The 20,814-nt window shown below is 41.9% G+C and overlaps 2 protein-coding genes across 3 annotated transcripts; one reads left to right on the top strand and one right to left on the bottom strand.

Moving 5' to 3' along the window:
- The first annotated feature begins 565 nt into the window (after window positions 1-565).
- On the top strand, window positions 566-5,988 carry ANKS4B (ankyrin repeat and sterile alpha motif domain containing 4B). The gene is made up of 2 exons (XM_030483008.1): window positions 566-795; window positions 4,291-5,988. The coding sequence occupies exons 1-2, from the start codon at window positions 632-634 to the stop codon at window positions 5,357-5,359; spliced, it is 1,233 nt and encodes a 410-aa protein (XP_030338868.1). The 5' UTR covers window positions 566-631; the 3' UTR covers window positions 5,360-5,988.
- A 2,852-nt stretch (window positions 5,989-8,840) lies between these two features.
- Window positions 8,841-20,785, bottom strand: CRYM (crystallin mu). Of its 2 annotated transcripts, none has more exons than XM_030481623.1 (8): window positions 20,219-20,785; window positions 19,765-19,915; window positions 18,667-18,729; window positions 16,419-16,520; window positions 15,041-15,224; window positions 12,762-12,883; window positions 11,844-11,928; window positions 8,841-11,163 (listed from the first exon to the last, which is right to left on the bottom strand). In XM_030481623.1, the coding sequence occupies exons 1-8, from the start codon at window positions 20,389-20,391 to the stop codon at window positions 11,099-11,101; spliced, it is 945 nt and encodes a 314-aa protein (XP_030337483.1). In that variant the 5' UTR covers window positions 20,392-20,785; the 3' UTR covers window positions 8,841-11,098. The 2 variants fall into 2 exon arrangements, with proteins under 2 accessions (XP_030337483.1, XP_030337484.1); XM_030481624.1 differs by having other exon boundaries at window positions 20,546-20,730.
- Window positions 20,786-20,814: the final 29 nt, after the last annotated feature.

Here is a 20,814-nt window from a genome sequence, read left to right on the forward strand (position 1 = left end):
GTGACTTGCAGACCTGCTGGCAGTTTTATCCCACCACCACCCTGGCCCCGACAAGTCTGTTTCCATCTGCACACCAATCTGTGTACCCAAAACAGCTTCATGGATGTGCCCAGTTTGGCAGGAAAAAGGCTTGTTTTCAAATGCAGCAAGCCAGTAAATGATAGGTTACAAAGGACTTCACCAATAAAGGGAAATGCTCGTGCAGTTCATCCTATCAAAAGTAAGGATACTAAAACTTTATTACTTAGGGTGTAAGCCACTCGTACTGACATTCATGGCTTTTGAAGGTTGTTTGAATTTCAAGGTCTTTTTGAAGTTTTCCCAGAACAGTTATGCAAAGACACAGAGAAGATGAATGAACTCCCTCTACGTTTAAGTAGTCAAATATGCAACGAATGGTAAAAAGCAGAGCCACTTTCCAGAAAATGAAAGCATTCACCACACCACCACCTTAATACCTATGCAGAGCTGCAGCAAAGTTGTCTGCTAAGATGAACTTTGCCTCCTCATTTCCATCCTCACAGGGACGTCTCAACTTGTAATCATTAATGAACTATCACTGTAATGGAAGGGTGACTGTACACTCTGGATATCGTTCAGAGCTGCTTTGGCAAACCAGAAGTTACTGAAAATGTCGAGCAGGTATCATAAAGCAGCAGCCGATGGCAATTTGGATCTCTTGAAAGAAGCCACTAGGAAAGACCTGAATACTTCAGATGAGGATGGGATGACACCCACCCTTCTGGCAGCATACCATGGTTATCTAGAAGCTCTGGAAGTCATATGCCGGAGGGGGTAAGTCGATCAGTCTCCATTGCTTAAAGCTTGTGGTTCAAAACTATAATTAATGTGTCATGTTTCTAATGCCTGACGACCTCAGACCTAAAAGGCTGAAAATCACAGTAATTCCTTTCAATGCATTGCCAAGAATTGTTTCCCTTAATTCGCAATGCTTTAGCTTCAGAACCTGCAAGCAGGTCTGTACGTGCAGCCAGTGAAGCCGCGTCGGCATCAGCGGGACCATCTCGTACATGGAGCAGGGCCCTGAGATCTTGCTTTGCTGTAATGGAGGAGAAGTTGGCCAACACCCTTTGATGATAATGTATCTTTGAAATGGGCTCCATAGAGAAATGCATTGTTTGAAACATTTTTAGCAAAAAATCTCTCCCATTTGCTTCCAAAGAGCAGTTGGTAGACACCTGTGAAGATTTAATGCTTTCCAGAGGCAAGTCACAACTAATAGTTTTGAGACAGTAACATCTAAAATTCTTATTTCACTGCTTTTTATAGTATTAGCAACTACCATGATGCTAAAAATGATAATACTGTTTCAGAAGCTGTGGTAAGATCCTTGTAAAACAAAACAAAACAAAACCAATAAAAAGAAAAAAGGAAAGGAAGGTTTTCTACAGGTTTATTTTGTAATAGTAATATTTCTGTTTCATATCATTTAAATGTAGTACATACTTAAAATGTATTATTGAAAAGGTAATTACCTCCCACCCCTCCATACTCTCTTGCTTGGAGCCTACCTTTTGAGTTGTGGTTCTCTAATAAGGTCTAATAAAAGAAAATCTGCTCTTGTGTAGAAAGACAGTTAATAAAATGTTATTTCACTGAGATGAAGATTAAGTTGACCTATATTTTCAATCCTGATAGTTTAAAGAAGGTTGGATGGAAAATCTGAATAACTATTTAGATGTATCTCTGTTTTCTTAAAAATAACAATTGAAAAAATGGAATAAAATGGGTTTTTTCATAGATTTGCTTTGTAGCTCATTGAGCTCAGGTGTGACTGTAATAACACAATAAAAAAGACCTTTGGACTGCACAGTTACTGCTTTGTCCTCAGGAGAGGCAAAAATAGATTGACAGGTTTTCAACTCATATAATTAAGGCAGATTCGAGGAAATATCTAGAGTCAACAAAGGTTTGTCCCTGAACACCTCGAAGACAGACAGCTAAGGAACAAATAACAAAGTAATTTCTGCTTTCAAAATTGGAGTGAGAAATATGTCTTCTGCCATATAAGCTGAAAGAAGTCACAGTGGAGGACACAAAGATCAGAATTTCTATGTAACTGTTATTTAATGTATTTCTACCTCTTTTTCTTGTTAGAGGACAGCTTTGGGACAGTATTGCTCTCAAAATCTTAAAACACACACATTCACCTCTATTTTAATCCAAGATTTCCTGACACAATCCGCAAGCTGCGGCTGTCAGAGGTATGGCTGTAGTTCTCACTGGTTTTCCTGAGAGAACCTGAATTTTGGAAGATGTTCAGTCTGTTCTGCCGTCAGTGTTTTCTTGTGAGAAACTATTTTAATTATTTTTAACAAATTCATCCTTTCCTTGAAGAGGTTTCCTGACAAAGGCACTGAGATTCAGGATGGTTTTCTTCAGAGTGGTTGCAGATTTTAGGACTCTGAAGCTTGCAACACGTTCAGCCCTTGGATGATGTAGCAATACTAACAATAACCCCTTTCATCTTGAAATAGTTTATCTTCCCAGGCATCAAGAGACATTTTCTCTGCTTGCTTTGCAGGTACATGAATAAAGGCAAGACCAAGTAGCAGATCTGCTCTCTTTTGTGTTGAGCCTCTTTCTTGGGAAAGCAGGGAAAATATGAGGACTCAAAGTAGATGTCAAACCTTATCCAAAGTCCCACTGAGCTGGGAACAGACACTCTAGTTTGACAATTGTTTGAGACTCAAAGGCTGGCAGCCTCCATGGGGAAAAGAGACCACAAACAGCTACGGAGAGACCTGAGGGAGGAGGGATGGCCGAGCACTCCCAAGCCTCAGGATAACACAGTCTGCTTGCTAATGTGGGAATTAAGGAATCTGGCACGCTTGGCCGCAGTCAGGCAGTTCCCCAGAGCTACAGAAGCAGAACCATGTACACATGGTTTCCACATGTCTAAGTGGAGAAACTTTGATCCTCAGCTGCCACCTCCCTGTAGAAATGCCTGTGCTCCCACAGCCTGGCATGCTCGGGCTTCCTATTGTTTCTTGATGTTGGCAGCTCTGTGTCTCAGCTCTGCAGGGACCTCTCTTGGCTTTGGCATTTCGGGCTGAAGAATGTTTTCAGATTCGGCCCTTGACAAAAGTGTTAGTGCTTTTCTTCAGAGATACTCAAAGCCAGAGGTCAGTGCCTGAAGGAGATGTGATAGGATGTACAATTTCACTCATAGTTCAGCTGCCGTGGAACAAATCTCCAAGACATTATAATCTTTGAACTCCCAAGAATAGAAATTCTCCTTGTAAATTTGACTGCTGGCTCTGAAGTTATTAAAGGTTTTGGGCTGCTGTGGCTGCCTTGGCTATTGATCACAATGCGAGTCAAGCTTTGTTCTGAACTTTGCTAATGTTGATTCTGCCAAATACATATCAAAAGATTCAAGCCAATTTTTGTCTGCAGGCAGCAGTTCAGTGTGAAGTCAGTGCAAGAGTTAAAAATAAAGCAATATTTCTCACTGGCTCTAAATTTAATTGAAAAGATGTGGTATTTTATTTTCAAATGAGCTTCTGCTTTTCAAACCCCATGAGCAAAAAGCAGCTTAAGGAGAATAAGAGAGTTGAAGAAAAACAACAGTATCTATCTGAGCTTAATCTAATAGCAACAGAGACAAATGTGTAATCAGGGCTTTACTCCTAATCATTTACCTATTACCTACCAAAAAAGTTACTGCATGGGCTCATTACATATGTACCACTGTGGGCAGTGAATAATCCTCCTAATATTGCTCCTGCATTTGATATGCAAAAGGGAAGTGTCACCAAAAAGCCTTTAAAATATTCCACACAAAAGCTATTGAAACAGTTCTGCCATTAATTCCAGCGAGTGTAAGTCGAAGCCTGAGCCCGCTTTGAGCTGTCAGTAACAAAGCAGTCAGAGCTGCTGCCCCTTGCCTGCACATGGGCGGCTGCTTGTTTCTGCGCTATTGCAGGTGAGGCAGGTGAGACCTACAGGGAGCAAAGCAAGCCCTGCCAGCAGCCTGGGATAACACAAAGGAAATACCCTGGCTCTGTTACGAGGAGTTGCACATGCATTCACACTCAACCCCAGTGAACTTGCTTAATTCACAGGCAGGCAGGAACTGGAGCATATGCCACACACACAGCTAAACTCACTGCAGTGCCCTTCTAGATGGAACTAAGCTGACTCATTTTCATTGGGCTCTAGTACTCATAGCAAAGCAGAGCTAAATGTTTAGTGTCTGTTCAATCCCCCTGCAGTGCTATGCTTGGGTACATCCAGCTGTTTACCATATGCTGTTTTCCTTCTCAGAGGCGATCCAGACAAATGTGACATCTGGGGGAACACACCTCTCCACCACGCTGCTTGCAATGGTCACATCCCTTGTGTTTCTTTTTTGATCAACTTTGGTGCAAACATCTTTGCTCTGGACAATGACCTTCGCACCCCCCTGGAGGTGGCTGCCAGCAGAGACCGCAATGAATGTGTCCAAATCCTGGACAAAGCAGCCACCGAGCAGAACATGCTGAATCCAAAGAAGGTCTCCAAACTCAAAGCGCAAGCCCAGAGGAACGTGGAGAAACAAATCAAGGAATGCGAGAAGCGCCAAGAGAAACACCAGCATGAAATGAACCAGAATTATATGAAAGAAAAGGTTGGCACAGCAAATTCTTCCAGAGGGACACACTCCAGAGTAAAGTTGCCTAGTCTCTTTGCTTCAAATACAACAAGTTCTTTCTCCAAAAATCTGAAAGATACCTTCAAACTGAAGGCAAAAAAGATAGCTGACAGCACAAAAAGTCAGGAAAGCAACGCCCAAGAGAATGGTACGGGTAGGAGAACTGTGATGCATTTTTTTGATGAGAAAGAAGAGGATGAATTACTGAATGAGCCTGGAGAGAAAAGCTTTTCTGATAATGACAGTCAACTCTCCATTTTTAAGCGGCCAGGTCTTGGCAAGATTGTATTTGGAAGGAATTTGGCTGCGGATGTAAATCCTGAAACTGTGTCTTCTGAGAAAGAAAACACAAGCTTTAAAATGTCCAGTGAGCTCTTTCAGTTTGAAAATGCTGAAAATGGCAGGGAAGATGATGCTGAAAATGGTGCTGATATCTCTTGGTACGAGGAAGAAGTCATTTGGGATGACGAGGAAGCAGAGAGCACACCCCTTGAGGTATTTCTGGCATCGCAGATGCTGGATGAGTTTCTTCCAGTCTTCATGAGGGAAAAAATTGATTTAGATGCCCTAATGCTATGTTCTGATGAGGACCTACAGAGCATTCAGATGGAACTTGGGCCAAGAAAGAAAGTCTTGAATGCAGTAAATAAAAGAAAACAGGCACTCAAGAACCCTGGAAAGACTGTAGACACTTGTTTATAAATTAAGATACCTGCTGATGTAACCTGCACACTGATTCATTATCTTTTCCTCTTTCCAAAGAACATGCAATTCTTTTCAGAAGTCTGCTAAAGCAAAGAGCAGAAAAGTTACCAATTGCTTTAGAAAGTACAGCAAGGACAAAGATTTTTCTCTCTGAATAGATAGCTGTGATGAACAGGATATTAATTCCAGCATAATCTGCCAAAAAGAAAGAATGTGAAGACAAAACCCCAAAAGCTACGGATTCAAAGCTTTTTCTCCCTGAACTGTTTATAGGGATTGGGTTTCTTTTGGTCTGAATAATCTAAAACATTAGTGAAGACCAGCCACACTACATTCCTTAATAAAGCCCATCCTTTCTTCTCCAAAACCACAATGCAAAGAACATTCTTGAAGCTGGAGAGCTTTGAGTTTTCTTCATTCACTTCTGTCCAAGTCCTACAAACTGCTCTTCCTGGTAGTGATGATATGTTAGAAATAGGACCTGAACCTTGATTATTGACTCAAATAACCTCTGAATGAATGTAAATAAGATCAGTTTACAGCAAGTTTTATGTTCTTGTCAGTAACATGTTTTCCTATTGTATTGATACTAATTTAAAAAATACATGAAGCATCTTGCCAAGAGATGTTCAGTGTGAGCTGTATATTCTTTTCTCTTCTCTTATTAGACTGGACCCAGTTGCCAGCACCCATCATGTCCTAAATGAGCTCAAGACTGTAATACTTTTAACTACAAGAAGCTGAGGTTTTATTTTCAATATTTTTGATCTGTTTTGGTGTATCCTCAGCTTGGTTCCTATAGGGAGCATTTTCCATGTAAAGTCCCAGAAATCAAGATTCTTATCAAACAGCATTTTCTGTTGGATGTTGCCAGACTTAGCCTGAAAACTGCATGTAACTGGGTACACGCTCACTCCAATGATGAAAAGAGAAAGAAAATGAGACTGTGCTCCTGAGGAAGCTCCTGTTCTTCACAGTCTAACAGGAGGCATTCACAGCAGGGTCCCCTTTGTCTCTCTCGGGCCTAATTCCTTGGGAAGCCAGCACTATCTGATATGAATTAATCACTCCTGTTGAGTTCTGTGAGTCTAATAAGGTGTTTGTAGCAGCCATGCTATGGCTAAGATCACAGATTTTAGATGCACATTCATTAGCAGGACATTCTTCTTTAAATCTCTTTTTACAGCTTTCCACTAGTCAGCGACAATCTCTTCCTTAGGGGTATACTGCATTTGTGGGCACTAATCCCAGTTAATGATCTATTTTTTCAAGATTCCTTCTTTCCACATCTTCTTGTTACTTTGATTTATATACTATAATTCATTTTCTTGGCTAGACTTTACACCACATTCTCCCCTCTTTGGATTCCTGTACTTTAGCAGCTTGGTATTTTCTTCTGTTAAGCAGTCACATCACACTCCTGTTCTGTGCAACCTTAAATAATTGCTGTGTTCAGTGTAGTAACTAAACCAGACAGCACACCCCCATGCTCTGTGTTATTAACCTGCTGGGTTGTTTTCATTTTGGCTAAGAAACTCCCAAATGTTCAACAAAGCAATAAGAACCTGATGAATCTTACATATTTGAAGGCATATGATGAGTGGATTTTAAAGGGTCAAATCCTATAATTCTCAGCCACATAACTGATGTAAAAAAGCAGGGCAATCTACCACTCCTAGCATACACGGTTGAGACTAGGTCTATACTGCTGCAATGACTTCTCTCTAGTCCGAAGAGGTGAGCATAATGCACCTTTTCAAAAGGCCAGATTTTAAATAACTGGGTTAGATCTATTTATCCAGGAAATGCTTTCAAAAAATCTGCTAAGCATGCAAGTGCCTGCCACTGATGGGCGCCAAATGTAGGCAGGAGAGAAGGCACCTGGAGAAATTACACCTTAGGGGGAATCAGGCCCCAAGTATCTCTAAAATGCACCAAAGATCTGCCTCCTTGCATACTCTGTAAATCTACCTGACTGCTGCAACCTCTGACAACCACAGATAATGGCAGAGACTACATGCACATAAATAGACTCTTCAGTCATAAGCATCCACCGTGTTTAGGTATGCCCTTATGTATGTACAGTAACTCCACAGAGCTAGCAGATACTGCACAAGATCTATAGGAGTCCCTTGCCCTCCGGAACCATGTTCAGAGACTGAAGAAGCAGGCGCAGAGCACCCCACACCATTTATTTTTAGGCAAAGGAATCAACCTAAATATATATACGCTTCTAAGCAATAATGCTAGCCCTTTTTTGCAGGGTGCTCCTGGAAATGGGCCTCTGGTATAAAGCAGCCACCCGGAACAATTCAGGGTGGTGGTGGGGAAATGATAAAAAGGAACACTCGCATTTCAGGTTTTTTTCCTCTTATGTGCTTTGCTGTCTTCTAATTTTTTCACCAATCCCTTTGTTTCTTTTGTAATTTGGAAGTATTTAAATTAGTGAATCATAGATCTAACTACTCAGTAACATCTGGATAGCGCAGGTTAGTTGGAGAGACTTTTATTCTAGAATGGTTTGGGTTGGAAGCTCGTCTAGTTCCAACCCTCTGCCATGGGCAGGGACACCTTCCACTAGACTAGGTTGCTCCAAGCAACTGCCAGGGATGGGGCAGACACAGCTTCTCTGAGCAACCTATGCCAGTCACAATAAAGAACTTCTTTCTAGTATCTAATCTAAGCCTATTCTCTTTCAGTTTAAAGCCATCATCCCTTTTCTGATCACTGATTGCCTTGGTAAACAGCCCCTCTCCAGATTTCTTGTCAGTCCCTTTAGGTATTGGAAGACTGTTAAAAGGTCTTCCTGGAGTCTCTTCTTCTCCAGGCTGAACCAACCCAGCTCCCTCTGCCTGTCTTCATAGGAGGAGATGTATTCTAGCTCTCTGAGCGTCTTTGTCGCCCTCTCTGGACTCACTTAAGCAGGTCAACATCCTTCTTATGTTTGGGGCCCCAGAGCTGGATGCAGGACTGCAGGTGAGGTCCCACAAGAGCAGAGTAGAGGGGCAGAATCCCCTCCCTCACGCTGCTGGCCATGCTCCTTTTGACGCAGCCCAGGACATGGTTGGCTTTCTGGGCTGCAAGCGCACACTGCTGGGTCATATTGACCTTTTCATCAACCAACACCCCCCCAACTCCTCCTCGTCAGGGCTGCTCTCCGTATCACATGTGCAATCTTATAGCCCAATCCACACCCAAATCACAAACCAGCACAGTCCTGCCAAGTTCAAGATTTTCCTTCCTTAAGTATTTAATATTCTGCACTGGACAGACATCAAGAGGAGGGAATGTGCAGCATGGGACAACTACTGCAAAACTGAGTATCGCAGTGGAGCAGGGCAGTCTCGATTTATTTTTCCCCTTTACATTCAGTGAGCACATTTACTGAGGCAGCAATGACTGCAACGACTTGAATGCTTTCTTCCTCATTTTAAAAAAAAATCCCAACCCCAAACCAGAGAAGTAACAGACAACAAAATGAAAGTCAAACAGAAGTATCTATTTAATTTTAACAGAAATGAAAGTTACACAATTCTTGAGAATCTAATTTGTAAGAGAAGGAAACATGGAAATTAATAGTCTTAATTCCCCCCCAAAAAAATTCCAGAGACAACATTCCAAGCAATTCCCATTGTAACTGAACCAAATACTCTTCATGAATTCAGAGGTACAATGCTGAAGACAGGCTCCCAGAGGCTCCTATTGTCAATGAAAGCTGAGAACACTGGGTTTTCAGAACCAGGCCTTTGGACCGGGTCCATTTACTTTTTTTAAGAGCCATCTGTACAAGAGTATATATTAAACTGGACTTTTTTCCCCAAACACCAAGTCTCACTTCAAATACAAATCTTGTTTTTACACAAGCACAGAACTGGACAATACTGTCATAATTAGTGAGTGCAAGTTTCCATGCATTTCTTCAGTTATAGAACACCAATGGCTGTCACGTTTGTCTCAAGCTAGTGAAGTTCTCTATCGCTGAATAACGGGCTAAGCCAACACATACATTTCTGATCACTTCAGAAATGACAAAGAAGAAAAACATGTGTAAAAATTTTGCTACAATTAAAATACGCAAAAGCTTATAGAGAAATTTCCGTTCTTGTTTCTGCTGATATAAACAAGATCGGTGGAGTTAGGTTTCTATCCACACAAACACACCCCTTGGCTCTATTCACTTGCTGGTCTGGTACCCTTCCATGCTAAAACTGCAGATTACAGACTCTGCCACTTACTACTTTTTTCCAACTAGTTTACACCAGGCTTATCATTTGGAGTATTTTATCACATCTGCACTGTACTCATCAACCTCCCCTACACTTACTTGTGCACCATCAAGGGCTTTAATGCTAACTGCTTCTAACTCTTCCTGTTGCTCCACTGTATTCTACCGGCACCATTATAAAATGATCATGGCATCTAATCCTCACACATCAAACAAACACTGAGTAGCCTGCATGAAATAATATACAAGTAGAAATAAAATTTCACAAGGCATAACTCTAGCCCAAGGCAGGAATTTGTTTCCAGGGCAATACTGTTTTTCAGCAGATGCTCAGCATTTTGTAAGGCAATTGCATAACAGCACGAAACTGGAACTTTTCCTTATGCAGGACATCACAGGGTTCCACTGCCAGGAAAGGATCATAGAAATTCCTGCCCCAGCTAATATCCACTGGGATAAAAGAACAATTACCAATTGATGTATGGTAGGGCCAAGCTGAAAATATTTGCCTGTATACTTGAAGTTTATCCTACTGAAATCAATTTGCATGGTTGCAGCCTTCAAGAAGCTTAGAAAAAAGAACTTGGAAATAACACAGATTAAAAACAAAATCTCTCCACATAATAGAGATAAAAATTAAATCAAAACACATTTTAGTGCTCACATTCTTGGTGACTCCTTGAAAGATTAAAATGGCAATATCCCACTCAAGAATGTACTAAGGGAGGCATTGAGTACAGTTTTCTTCCAGTTAAGTAAGATGTATATAATATTAGCTGTGATTTTTTTGCACTCTTGAGTCTTCCTGAGCCAGGTCTTTTAGAAAAACTGGCAGAAATCTAACTGTATGGAGACATTATTTATGTAAAGTCCCACTCAGGAGTGTGCTCTTAAATGAGAAGCCACAGGGGCTGAGGGCAGGTGAGAGGGACTGTGGGTGGTGAAAGTAAGGATGGTGACTTCCAGATCACAATCTGAGCTGGAAAGGAAAGGGCAGTCCAGGAATCAGAGGTGGGCTGTGTTCTAGGAGACTGAAAACTAGGTTACTGTCACTCTAACACTGAAACCCACTTGCCTTTAACATACTATCATGGGTACATATGACGCCAGAATCCATCTTCCAGACGGATACCTTTTACACCAGTGTGAGTTACCTCTCTAAAAAAACCCACAAAAATCTACCCACAGACTACTGCTACATAAATAATTAGGGAGGAAAGACATTGATTCCAGTATTATACCAAAATACGTAAAGTTACCCTTGTTAGTATCACTGCAAACATCTAGTACTTGCCATTATGTGAGATATTCGTTAGTAATACTGCAGGTATCTAACACTTGCCATTAGAAAACTCTAAGAATTAGTCTATTGCTGAAATTTTACCTTGCATTCTTGAATGTTCTAGAAGGGACATATTCTGATAGGGTTGGTGTCTGTCTTGTTAGCAAGAGATCTGAGGAAACTAAGTGCAAACAATTTTCTTGGCCTCACTGACATTGTAGACTTCTCTTTAGTTACCAGCTGACCACGAGTCATAAACAAATTTTGCTGCTACTGTATCTTCAACCGCCATCCCTGCAAAAGAATTGAAGTCACCTTCAAACAGTTCCTCAGCTGTACAAATAATTTAGCTTCAGAAAGGAACAGAAGGACTCAGGAAGTTACCTAATCGGACAAGAATAGGAAACATGCCCCATCCCAAATACCTGCAGTGTTACATTCAAAGTTTATAGCTATCATTAACTATTAGGTGTGCTATATGGAGCTAACGTAATAGCATGAATTTAACTTTCAGTGTTCGTATTGCAACTTGGCCCTTTGAGACAAGTCATGCAGTTCAGAGCGTGGTAACCCATCACCACTCCCACTTTCCCCAGACATCAACACCAACCCCACAGTACACTGTCACATTGTCTGTAGGTCAGACAGACTCTAGGGGCACAACAATTAAGGAATTTGGGTTGCAGCTGTATTAACAAATGCTACAGTCATGTGTTTAACAACTATGAAGTGGGAAATGTACTTCTTCCTATTGTTTGATTGCTTTCAAATCACTTTTAATTACATCAGTCCTGCTAGATAAATAAAGAGGGAAATAGAAAGGGAAAATGTAAATTACATTCTAGTTTCTTATGGACAGTGCACTGCCATAGCAGCTTTGAAGATGATCAGCAGCTTTCCCACACATGAGGGCCCTAATAAATAATAGGGCATTGTTTTCTGTCAGACTTGTAGACAGGAGGGGCTGTTCTTACCCAGTGATTTAAACACTGTTGTTTTCTCAGGCAGGGCTGGTTTTGTACCCTTCACTACCTCTCCCAGCTCAGCAAAAATCTCTGCCTGTGAGAAAAATACATATTTACACAAAAACATACATTGAGAGAGAAATTTTTTTTCTGAGTGACTTCAAAAGAAATAACTCCTTCAGTCCTGCTATCTCAGAACCAATTCCTTTCCATGGTGAAGCAGATCAGTATTCAGATAAATAATACAGAAACTGGACAGAAATCAGAGGAGCAGAGTGGTTTTCAGAGAGGAGCAGCAGGCAGACCATCCTCACTAGGGTTTTTTTATTTTTCACAGTGGATAGCTTGTTACTTATCCAACAAAACACATGTGATTCCACACACCTTACCATACCTGGACCTCTTATGTTAAACCTCAGAAGTGGAAGTCATATTTGTTCTGAAAAAGCATTAAAAATCAAAATAAAACTCCATTAAACCTAAGAGAGTCCCTGCTGTCAAATTTCTGCAGGTCACTAACTGCCTGCTTGGCTTCTATCATCCATTCTCTAGAGGCCAGATACGTGTCAATCACTGAAGTCTTATAGGAAGAAAGTTACAGGTTTTAATAAACAGATCTGAAAAATATTGAACTACCAAACATTGCAGGAAATGTTGGTCTTTCAAAAAGACTACATTGTTACTGTACAAAAAGGCCAATGCTGAACACATGCTACTATAATATGGCATCATATAATGGTTGATACAGAGGATGCATTGCTTTGGCACAGACGTACAGAAGCCTCAGTCTGAAACCAGTTTATCTTTCAGCCTGTGCCTGGAAAGTTAACAACTACATCTGATGCTCTAAAGAGTTTCAATGCAGCACATCATTGATACCAATTCATTTCAATTGCAAGCCAATTGCCAACAAAAAGAAAGTCTTACCCCTGATAATATAACATCTCCTGATTCTGTAAGAGCAGCATCTCTAGAATCCACAAACAGGACAGAATTCTTCATCAGTTCATCATCCAGTTCTCTCCAGTCTGGTCTGCTTGCTCCAACAGCTAAGACAACAAAACTGATGAACTCGGGAGGAATGTTTAAAACACATTTAAACCACATTTTGTCCAAAAGACACATGTGAAGTAACAATGGGGGGAAAGCCTGGATTTCTCCCAACCTGGCCTCAGCTGTAATGCTGACATATATATGGCCTCTTTCTGCAAGGTGCTAACCCCTTAAATTTCCAGCGTTATCAGCAAAGGATGACATTGTGTCCAACCCTACAAACTACAGCTCATTAAGATGTACAGCATCCTTGATTTCTAGCCATGCAGATGCTGCTCCAATAAAAGTCTCGTATTTCCCATAAGCACAGCTAGAACAACTAGAACCAACTGGCCTTTGCATTTCAACCTGCTGAGGCATTAAACTGCAACTCTTCAGTAAGCAGAAGTGAGACTCTTTGCTGTAACTGTTTCCATCTCCTTGATAGACTACTCAAACTACTCTTTCCAAATAATGCTGACCAAGAAGAGAAGGGGACGCAGCACTACTTAGCCCTTCATCATCCCATATCTATACAAGAATTGTAAAGATATGTGTAACTATGCATAGGTACAAAACAAACAAGCCTTTGCCAGCAGCTTTGAAAAATGACACCAGCAAATAGGTGTGACAATTACTCTCTTCTGCTTACAGAAGCACCTTTAGAATAAATTTTGACCATTTGGTGACATAGATAACCTCCAACTCTTCTGCAGACAAACAGTAACCTGTTTCTGTAACTGTTAAATTAACAGGTTTTGCTTTTTATTTTTTTAAACAGTTAACTAACATCTAATACAGCTTCTCTACATCATTCAATATTTGATTTGTCAGCAGACTCTAGGTAGCTGAGGCATAAGAAAGTAACCTCCCATTATCTCTAGTATCCTTGTTTTTCATCAGATCATTACCAAGTGATTTTCATCGCCCTTTGGTTCAGATTGGGTTTGTTATGTGTCTATACAGAAAAATAAAATTTGAAGAATCCCTTCATTATCCTGAACAGATGAGAATCAAAGTATTGTGCAACAAAGACTTGCACAAGCAGACAGAGTTCAATGTTACTAATTAGGGGTTTTAAACTTATTATTTCCTTGTAACCTTGTAAGCAGTACAAATTGAGCAATTATGGATTTTCACTTATCTGTAGAAACTGAAAACAAACCAAGGAGCTTAACTTTTTAAATACAGCAAGACTACTCTCAATGTGTTGTCTAAAAAATCCAAACTGACCCAGTTATACTGTAGTTAAACGGTTTTTAATAATGTCTGTCTGTTATGGAATAATAAATTCCATGTTGCCTGAATGCCTCTTCAAACAGCACAAATGCCACAATAGAGAAAAAAAGAAAGCAAAGAAAGGAGAGGGGTCTTTGTGCATGCATTGCCTCAGTGACTGTAAACCTTAATGGATTTTGCTTGTACTTCTGGCTTCCATTGCGTGACACAACACAGACAACACTCAATGACAAAGGACTAAATTGAGTTTGAGAAATTAGTAGGATGCTGCTGGAATGTGGGACGTTGCTTTAAACTGTTCCCTCTGACAAGTTTCTTTTGTCTTACTACCATGCTGTTTGGAAAGCGCACAGGGTCATCTCAACCAGGCCCACAATTAAACAAATGTGGGCATGTCCAGAGGCTCAAAACAAATGTGGCAATATCATTGCAAGGCAGGGGAAAAAAATCCCTTCAAACCTCACCATAATTAGAGGTCAAATGATGAAGTTCTTAACTCAGTTATTGCATCTTTTAAACTCAAGTAAAAAAAATAAATCAGTGTGATCAGCCCTAAACAGAAAAAATAGAGGAGCTTACAAGATTGGTTGAAAAGATGAGAGTTCCCAGGGAAACATTACAACGAGCAGGAATCACTTTGGAAATAACATGTTTGTATGGATTATCTAAACGGAGAGCAAAGTGAGTGTCAAGTGACAACATGGTGTCAAAGATGATGCATCACTAGGGAAAAGCAGCACATCCCATGCTCTAGCAAACATCCAGTGCTGGAATATGCTGGAGTTCTAGCTCCAGACAAACAGGAACACAGGGCTAGGAAAAGTGGTCCTTGCTAAAGGGGAAATGTCAAAATGGAAAGCACACTCATTCTGATAAGCAGAGTATTGCTTTTCAACAGTTTTTGATGCTATCCTTTAGATGAGAACATAGCATACCATTGATATGGGCACCTGGTTTTATCCAGTCTCCAAATAAAATTGGTGTGGTTGCCATAGTGACTGTTACAACTACATCAGCCCCAGTAACTGCCTCCTGAGCAGAAGAGCAGACCTGCACTGGACCATTAACTGAATTGGCAAACTTCACCGCCTTCTCTTTGGTGCGATTCCATATTCTGACCTTCAAGGAAAAAAGAAACAAACGGATTAGCTTGCAGAACTTCTCCTTGCTGAAACAGGACATTTTGTTTCAGTAGATTGTTACACATATCCTAAAGGTGGGGTTTTCTTCCCCTTTACTGTTCTCATAGAATCATTTATGTTGGAAAAGACCTTTAAGATCTAGTCCAACCATCAACAGAGCACTGCATCATACAAGTGACTAAGTTTCAGGTGTGTGCACCTACATTTGAATGACTGGTTAGTGATGCCAGAATAACAGCTCCTTGTAGAGTTGTATTTATAAAATTCAAAGATTTCCGATAAATATATTTAAGAAAAATCACAGAGGGCTTATCCAGTAGGATTTTTCCAGACAAAGAGAGGAAGCCATCTGAAATAACATTGTTTCTGACCATTTCCCTTTCTGACCCATACCCCCTTTTTTAAAGGCCAACATTTGTGCAAGAAATTTTACAGCTGTCCAGAGTATTCTTGGGTTCTATAGAAAAAGAATATGATATGAAAAGAAAATATGATTAATCTCTTAACTCCTGTGGTGGGTTGACCTTGGCTGGACACCAGGTGCCCTTCAAGCTGCTTTATGACTCCCCTCCTCAGAAGGAGGCCCGGGGGAAGAAAATTAGACAGAAAAAATTGTGGGACGAGATAAAGGCAGTTTAATAACAGAAAAGCAAAGGAAAACAAAAGATTTATTTTCTACTTCCAATCAGCAGGCAATGTCCAGCTACCTCCTGGGAAGTAAGGCTTCAGTATGCATAGTGGTTGCTCCAGAAGACAAATGTCTGAATAACAAATTCCTCCCTCCTCCCCTCCTTCCCTTTCTGTCAGCTTTTATTGATGAGCAGACATCAAATGGTATGGAATATCCCTTTGGTCAATTTGGGTCAGCTATCCTGGCTCTGTCCTCTCCCAACATCTTGCCCACTCGCAGTGTACTCATTAAGGGGGAATGCTGGAGAGGCACCACTGATGCTGTGCAAGCACTACTCAGCAGTAGCCAAAACACTGGTGTGTTATCAACACTCTTCTAGCTACCAATACAAAGCACAGCACTATGAGGGCTGCTATGGGGAAAATAACTCCATCCCAGACAGACCCAACAAAACTTCATTGGCTGTACTCTATTTATATAAAGTGCTCTGGAAACATAACTGAGAAAAATAAATGTATCCTATTAAGATGTGGCTGTTACCTCTTTGAATGTGAAGAGTTCTGTGAAGATATCATAATGGCTGTATGCTTGAACACCAGCTCCCAAAATGCAGAGCACTTCTGCAAAAGGTGGCATTAACAACTAAACAGTATCAAATACAAAAAAAAAAAAAAACCAAAGTAAGACAATGTATTAACAGACATCAAATATATATCAAAATGTTATGAAAGTAAGCAGTATCCTTAGTCCTTTTGAAGAAAAAAGGTCTGTATGCAAAAGCTAGTATTGATTCATACTAACATAAAACAGTATTAAATTACCACAATATTCTTTTGTTTGTTTAACTGCAAAATCTATTGTCAGTAGCATCAAAGTAATCTTGGTTTAATTCTGGTTTTGAATTGTTTGACTCTTGAAATTCAGACTTAACATGCAACAGCATGAGCCAATGCTAATTCTGCAGCCTCGGCACACTGCAGTATTACTACACCGTACTATGTGACTAATTCAGTGTAAAACCATAGTGCTGATGTTCAGTGCTGGCTGAAAACAGGGTTTATGATACCAAAAGCTATTAGTACTGAAAGTGGCAGCTGTGTGGGTGAACTGGTCCTGGTAGCCCCACACTAAACCACCTTTTTCAATTCACTGAAGCCATAAATTATCTCTCAAGCATATTTTGGCATTGCAAGAGCCGTAATAGGTATGCACTAAGCATTGTAAAAATAGAGATGGTTCTGAGGAATGAGTAATAAAATTCAGTTCTGTAGCTGGTTTTGGTTTTCTGGTTTAGTTCTTGCCTGTGATTCACCAGTACTTGGCAACAGGGAAGAGAGGGCTGCTGGAGTCCAGCCCTAAGCTATCCTTGTGTCTTGTTTATGCATTTGCTGTGGCCACTCACTTCTGTATAAAAAGCTTTGGAATTGTCTAGGCTCTCAACGCTTATCCTGCTGCAAATAAATAGAAAAACATCTCATTGATCCCTTTTTTCTTTTTAATGTTCCTTTCGAAGACTCTAGAGCACTGATTTCAAAGGCTTTTTGCATAAAAGCATGGGTCTTTGAGAAGCAAATGCCACAAAAAGGAGAAGATGACAACTATGAGCTAAATTCAAACACTCCTGAAAATCTCCCAAAACGACAGACAACAATGAAGGATCTGCTCTTGACGCTCCTTCAGCAGCCAAGCTCCTTTGGGGCCAGCAGAGCTTTGACTGTGTAAAAACTGCCAGAACTGCCCAAGTTCAGAACAGCCGAGATGAATGAGGTCCTATAACCTCCTGTCCAAGGAATCCATTGTAAATTGTTCTGTCCCTTGGTTCAGGGGAAGCTCCTGGGGACAGGTTCTTCACTCCAATTTTATCTCAGTTTGGCTCTATTGCCACAGATAGAGTCACACTGGCATGGAGATTGCCACTACAAAGTGGTGAGATCAGCCTTCATTCTGATGCAAAGCAGATGGGTGAAAAACAAGTATTTTTCAGCTCTGGCCCTCTTCATACTGCCTCATTCTTTGAGGTGAAGACTAAAACCCTCCTGTGCAATGGATAGTGACTTGCTCTCATCCCATATTACCAGCCCAGACAAATATAGTTTAATAAAAAAAAAAAATAAATTCAAACCCCACAATTTCCACCTGAAATTGAAAGTATATAAAGCAACATACAGCAACATACACCTCATCTGTCTTCAGACACTGAAGTTTATGGCTGTAGTCAGGGATAGTCATCTGGACATCTTCCAGTGACTAAAGAGAAAGCGAGACAGACAGACAGCCACCTCTGGACAAGTCATCCATCTATCCTGGGCATCACCTATCTTAAGTGTACCTGTATTGCACCCTGGAAACGTGGTGTTTTCCTCTTTCTCCAGGTCCAGTGCAACCTACCTGTCCTAGCCCAACAGCAGAAAGCATACATCTACACAAAATTGAATTTATCACCACAGCTACACACCTAAAGCCATAAAGAGCATGTTAAGATAAGCATAAAATAAACTACAGAGGAAGACAGCTTCATAAATTCCCAGGGAAGCGTGCAGAACAAGCTACAAAAACATAGCTCAGATTCCTTCTCCAATTACAGTGTTAAAGCCATACACGACTCACTCAAACCAGAAAACTCCAATTTTAAGTTTTCCCTGAAGATACATATGTTACGATAAAACCAATTTAAAAGCTGTATGTGATGAAAATTCACATACACTGAAAACCATTTACATAATTCCTTCTAGTTAGTTTATATATAATACCACCAAATCTGTCCCAATTTAGCAACTAGAAGACATACCTTGGTAGCAATTGCAGAAACTGCAGCTGTTCGTTTTGCTGTTATGACACTGCCATCTAGCACCTTAAAAAAAGGTTCAAACACTGAAATGAATACTGAAAATAAGAGTAAATACCAAACACTTTCATCCAATTTGTGAATTATGTGGTATTACAGGGCACAGATAAAAACACAGCAGTTGGTAATTACAATTATAGCAACAAGAAACCACATAAATTCACATTTAAACCAGGCAGATTCCCTGTCTGTTCCAGTTCTTTCATGTCATTCCATGAGCACAAGTGAAGTGAAAACAGATCACAGCTGAGACGCCCCTAACTCACACGGCTCTTCACGCACTGCACTTCCCTGGCCCTCCAACACAGGGAACAGACCAATACAACTGCAACACTCTGCACTCCAGTGGGACCAGTGTAACTGACAGTGGTTCATGAGCCTGCACTGTCTTGGTCTGCACAAAGGGATGGCAGGGAACCACAGAATTCCTTTAATGTGTATCACACACAGTGGGGCACTCCTGCCTCAATGTGCATTAGCTACTATGTACAAATGAATTACGGAGCTTTAACACAGTTTTGGAACAAAAGCCCAATATAGTTTTCTTGACCAGCTTTGGTCCTTTAATAATAATTATTACTAAAGTGTAATGCAAATGGTCAATAGTCTTTAAAAACTCTTAAGTTATTTAAGCAAAGAAAGAAATCAGGCTCTGAATATTATTCCCTGTGATGACAATTGTAAGGCTCTTGTGATGTAGATTTAACATGACTCAAAATCAATCACTTATTCAGGAAGGTTTGGGGTTTTTTCCCCTTTCCAAATGCAAGGAAAACTTTTCCTGATCATTCCTCTCTTCCAGTCACCCTGTGAGCCGTCAGATTTCCTTCAAATCACAGGCAGCAGTAAATAGCAGACTACAGTTCAACAGGTATGAAAGAAAAAGGCTTTAGGTTAAATCCTCACTTGGCACAAACAAGTTTCCATTTACAATTAAGGAAAAGACAGGCCAATTTACACCAAGTGCAGCTTCTAAGAATCAGAAGGGAGAACTGACAGGGCATTAACAGAGAAGCACACAGAAGTATGCGTGAAACTCACAGCTTTTAAAGAACCATTTCTTGGGTCAAATAAGAGGACGGTCGCTTGGTGAGAAGGGACAGACGAATCCTTCTTGTGCTCATAAAAAGTCACCAACTTGGTCGTCAGAGCATCGTCAGCAGCACTGTAAGCAGGCATGACTCCTAGGAACCTTGGAAGAGATTCACTCGTATTACTTATGTACCTTCAGCACGGGAGCCTACAGACACCGGAGCAGTTAACACCGAACCTCTATCTTGCGGCTAATCAGTAACTCAGTCCCAATGACCCTTCCTGACGCTCCAAGTTCATCCACCCGGTCCCTTCCCCACCACAAGCCCGGCTCCCCCCGTTCTCGCTCCGGAAGGGCCACACGGGCATTTCCCCGCCGTCCCGTCCCACCCGGGGCTCCGCCAGGCCATCCCTCGCAGCGCCCACCCCGGTGCCGGGGATACGGCCCCGCTGCCCGCCTCACCCTCCGTGCCGGTGCACTGGCACCACGGTGCGCACGGGCTGCGCGACGCCTCCCGCCGCGCCGGACGAGAAGTTGCCGAGGGCAGCCTCCAGCGCCGGGAGCAGGAGGCTAGCACGGTGCAGGTGCTTCTCCACCTCCTCGGCGCCGATGAATACGGGCGGAGCCGACCCCATGGCGAGCAGCGGACTGAGACGACAGCACAAGACTAGACCACGCTCCGCCAAGCCGCCGCGCTCCGCCGCTAAGTACTCGGCGGGGAACCCACCCCTGCCCGCGGCGGCACCGCCCCGCACGCCTGCCCGCCCCTCCGCGCCGCGCTCCCCTCACGGGCACGGCGGGAACCCCGCTCAGAGCCGCTGATGGCCGGGTCTGGCCGCGCTGCGGTGTGATGCGATGAGCGGCGCGCTCCGGCCCCGCGCTCCCTGAGGCGCCGCCGGTCAGACACCGCCGCGAACGGTCCGGGCGCAGCTTATTTACGGTTCACCACAGCGCGGAGGCACCACCGGGGTGGGACAGCGCCGCTGAGCGGGAGGCGGCGGCACTCGGCGCCTGCGCACACGCCACGGAGGCCCACGAGGTGTCGCTCTGCCCTCACA

Source organism: Strigops habroptila, chromosome 4 (genome assembly GCF_004027225.2).
Source record: "Strigops habroptila isolate Jane chromosome 4, bStrHab1.2.pri, whole genome shotgun sequence".
Classification (NCBI taxonomy): domain Eukaryota; kingdom Metazoa; phylum Chordata; class Aves; order Psittaciformes; family Psittacidae; genus Strigops; species Strigops habroptila.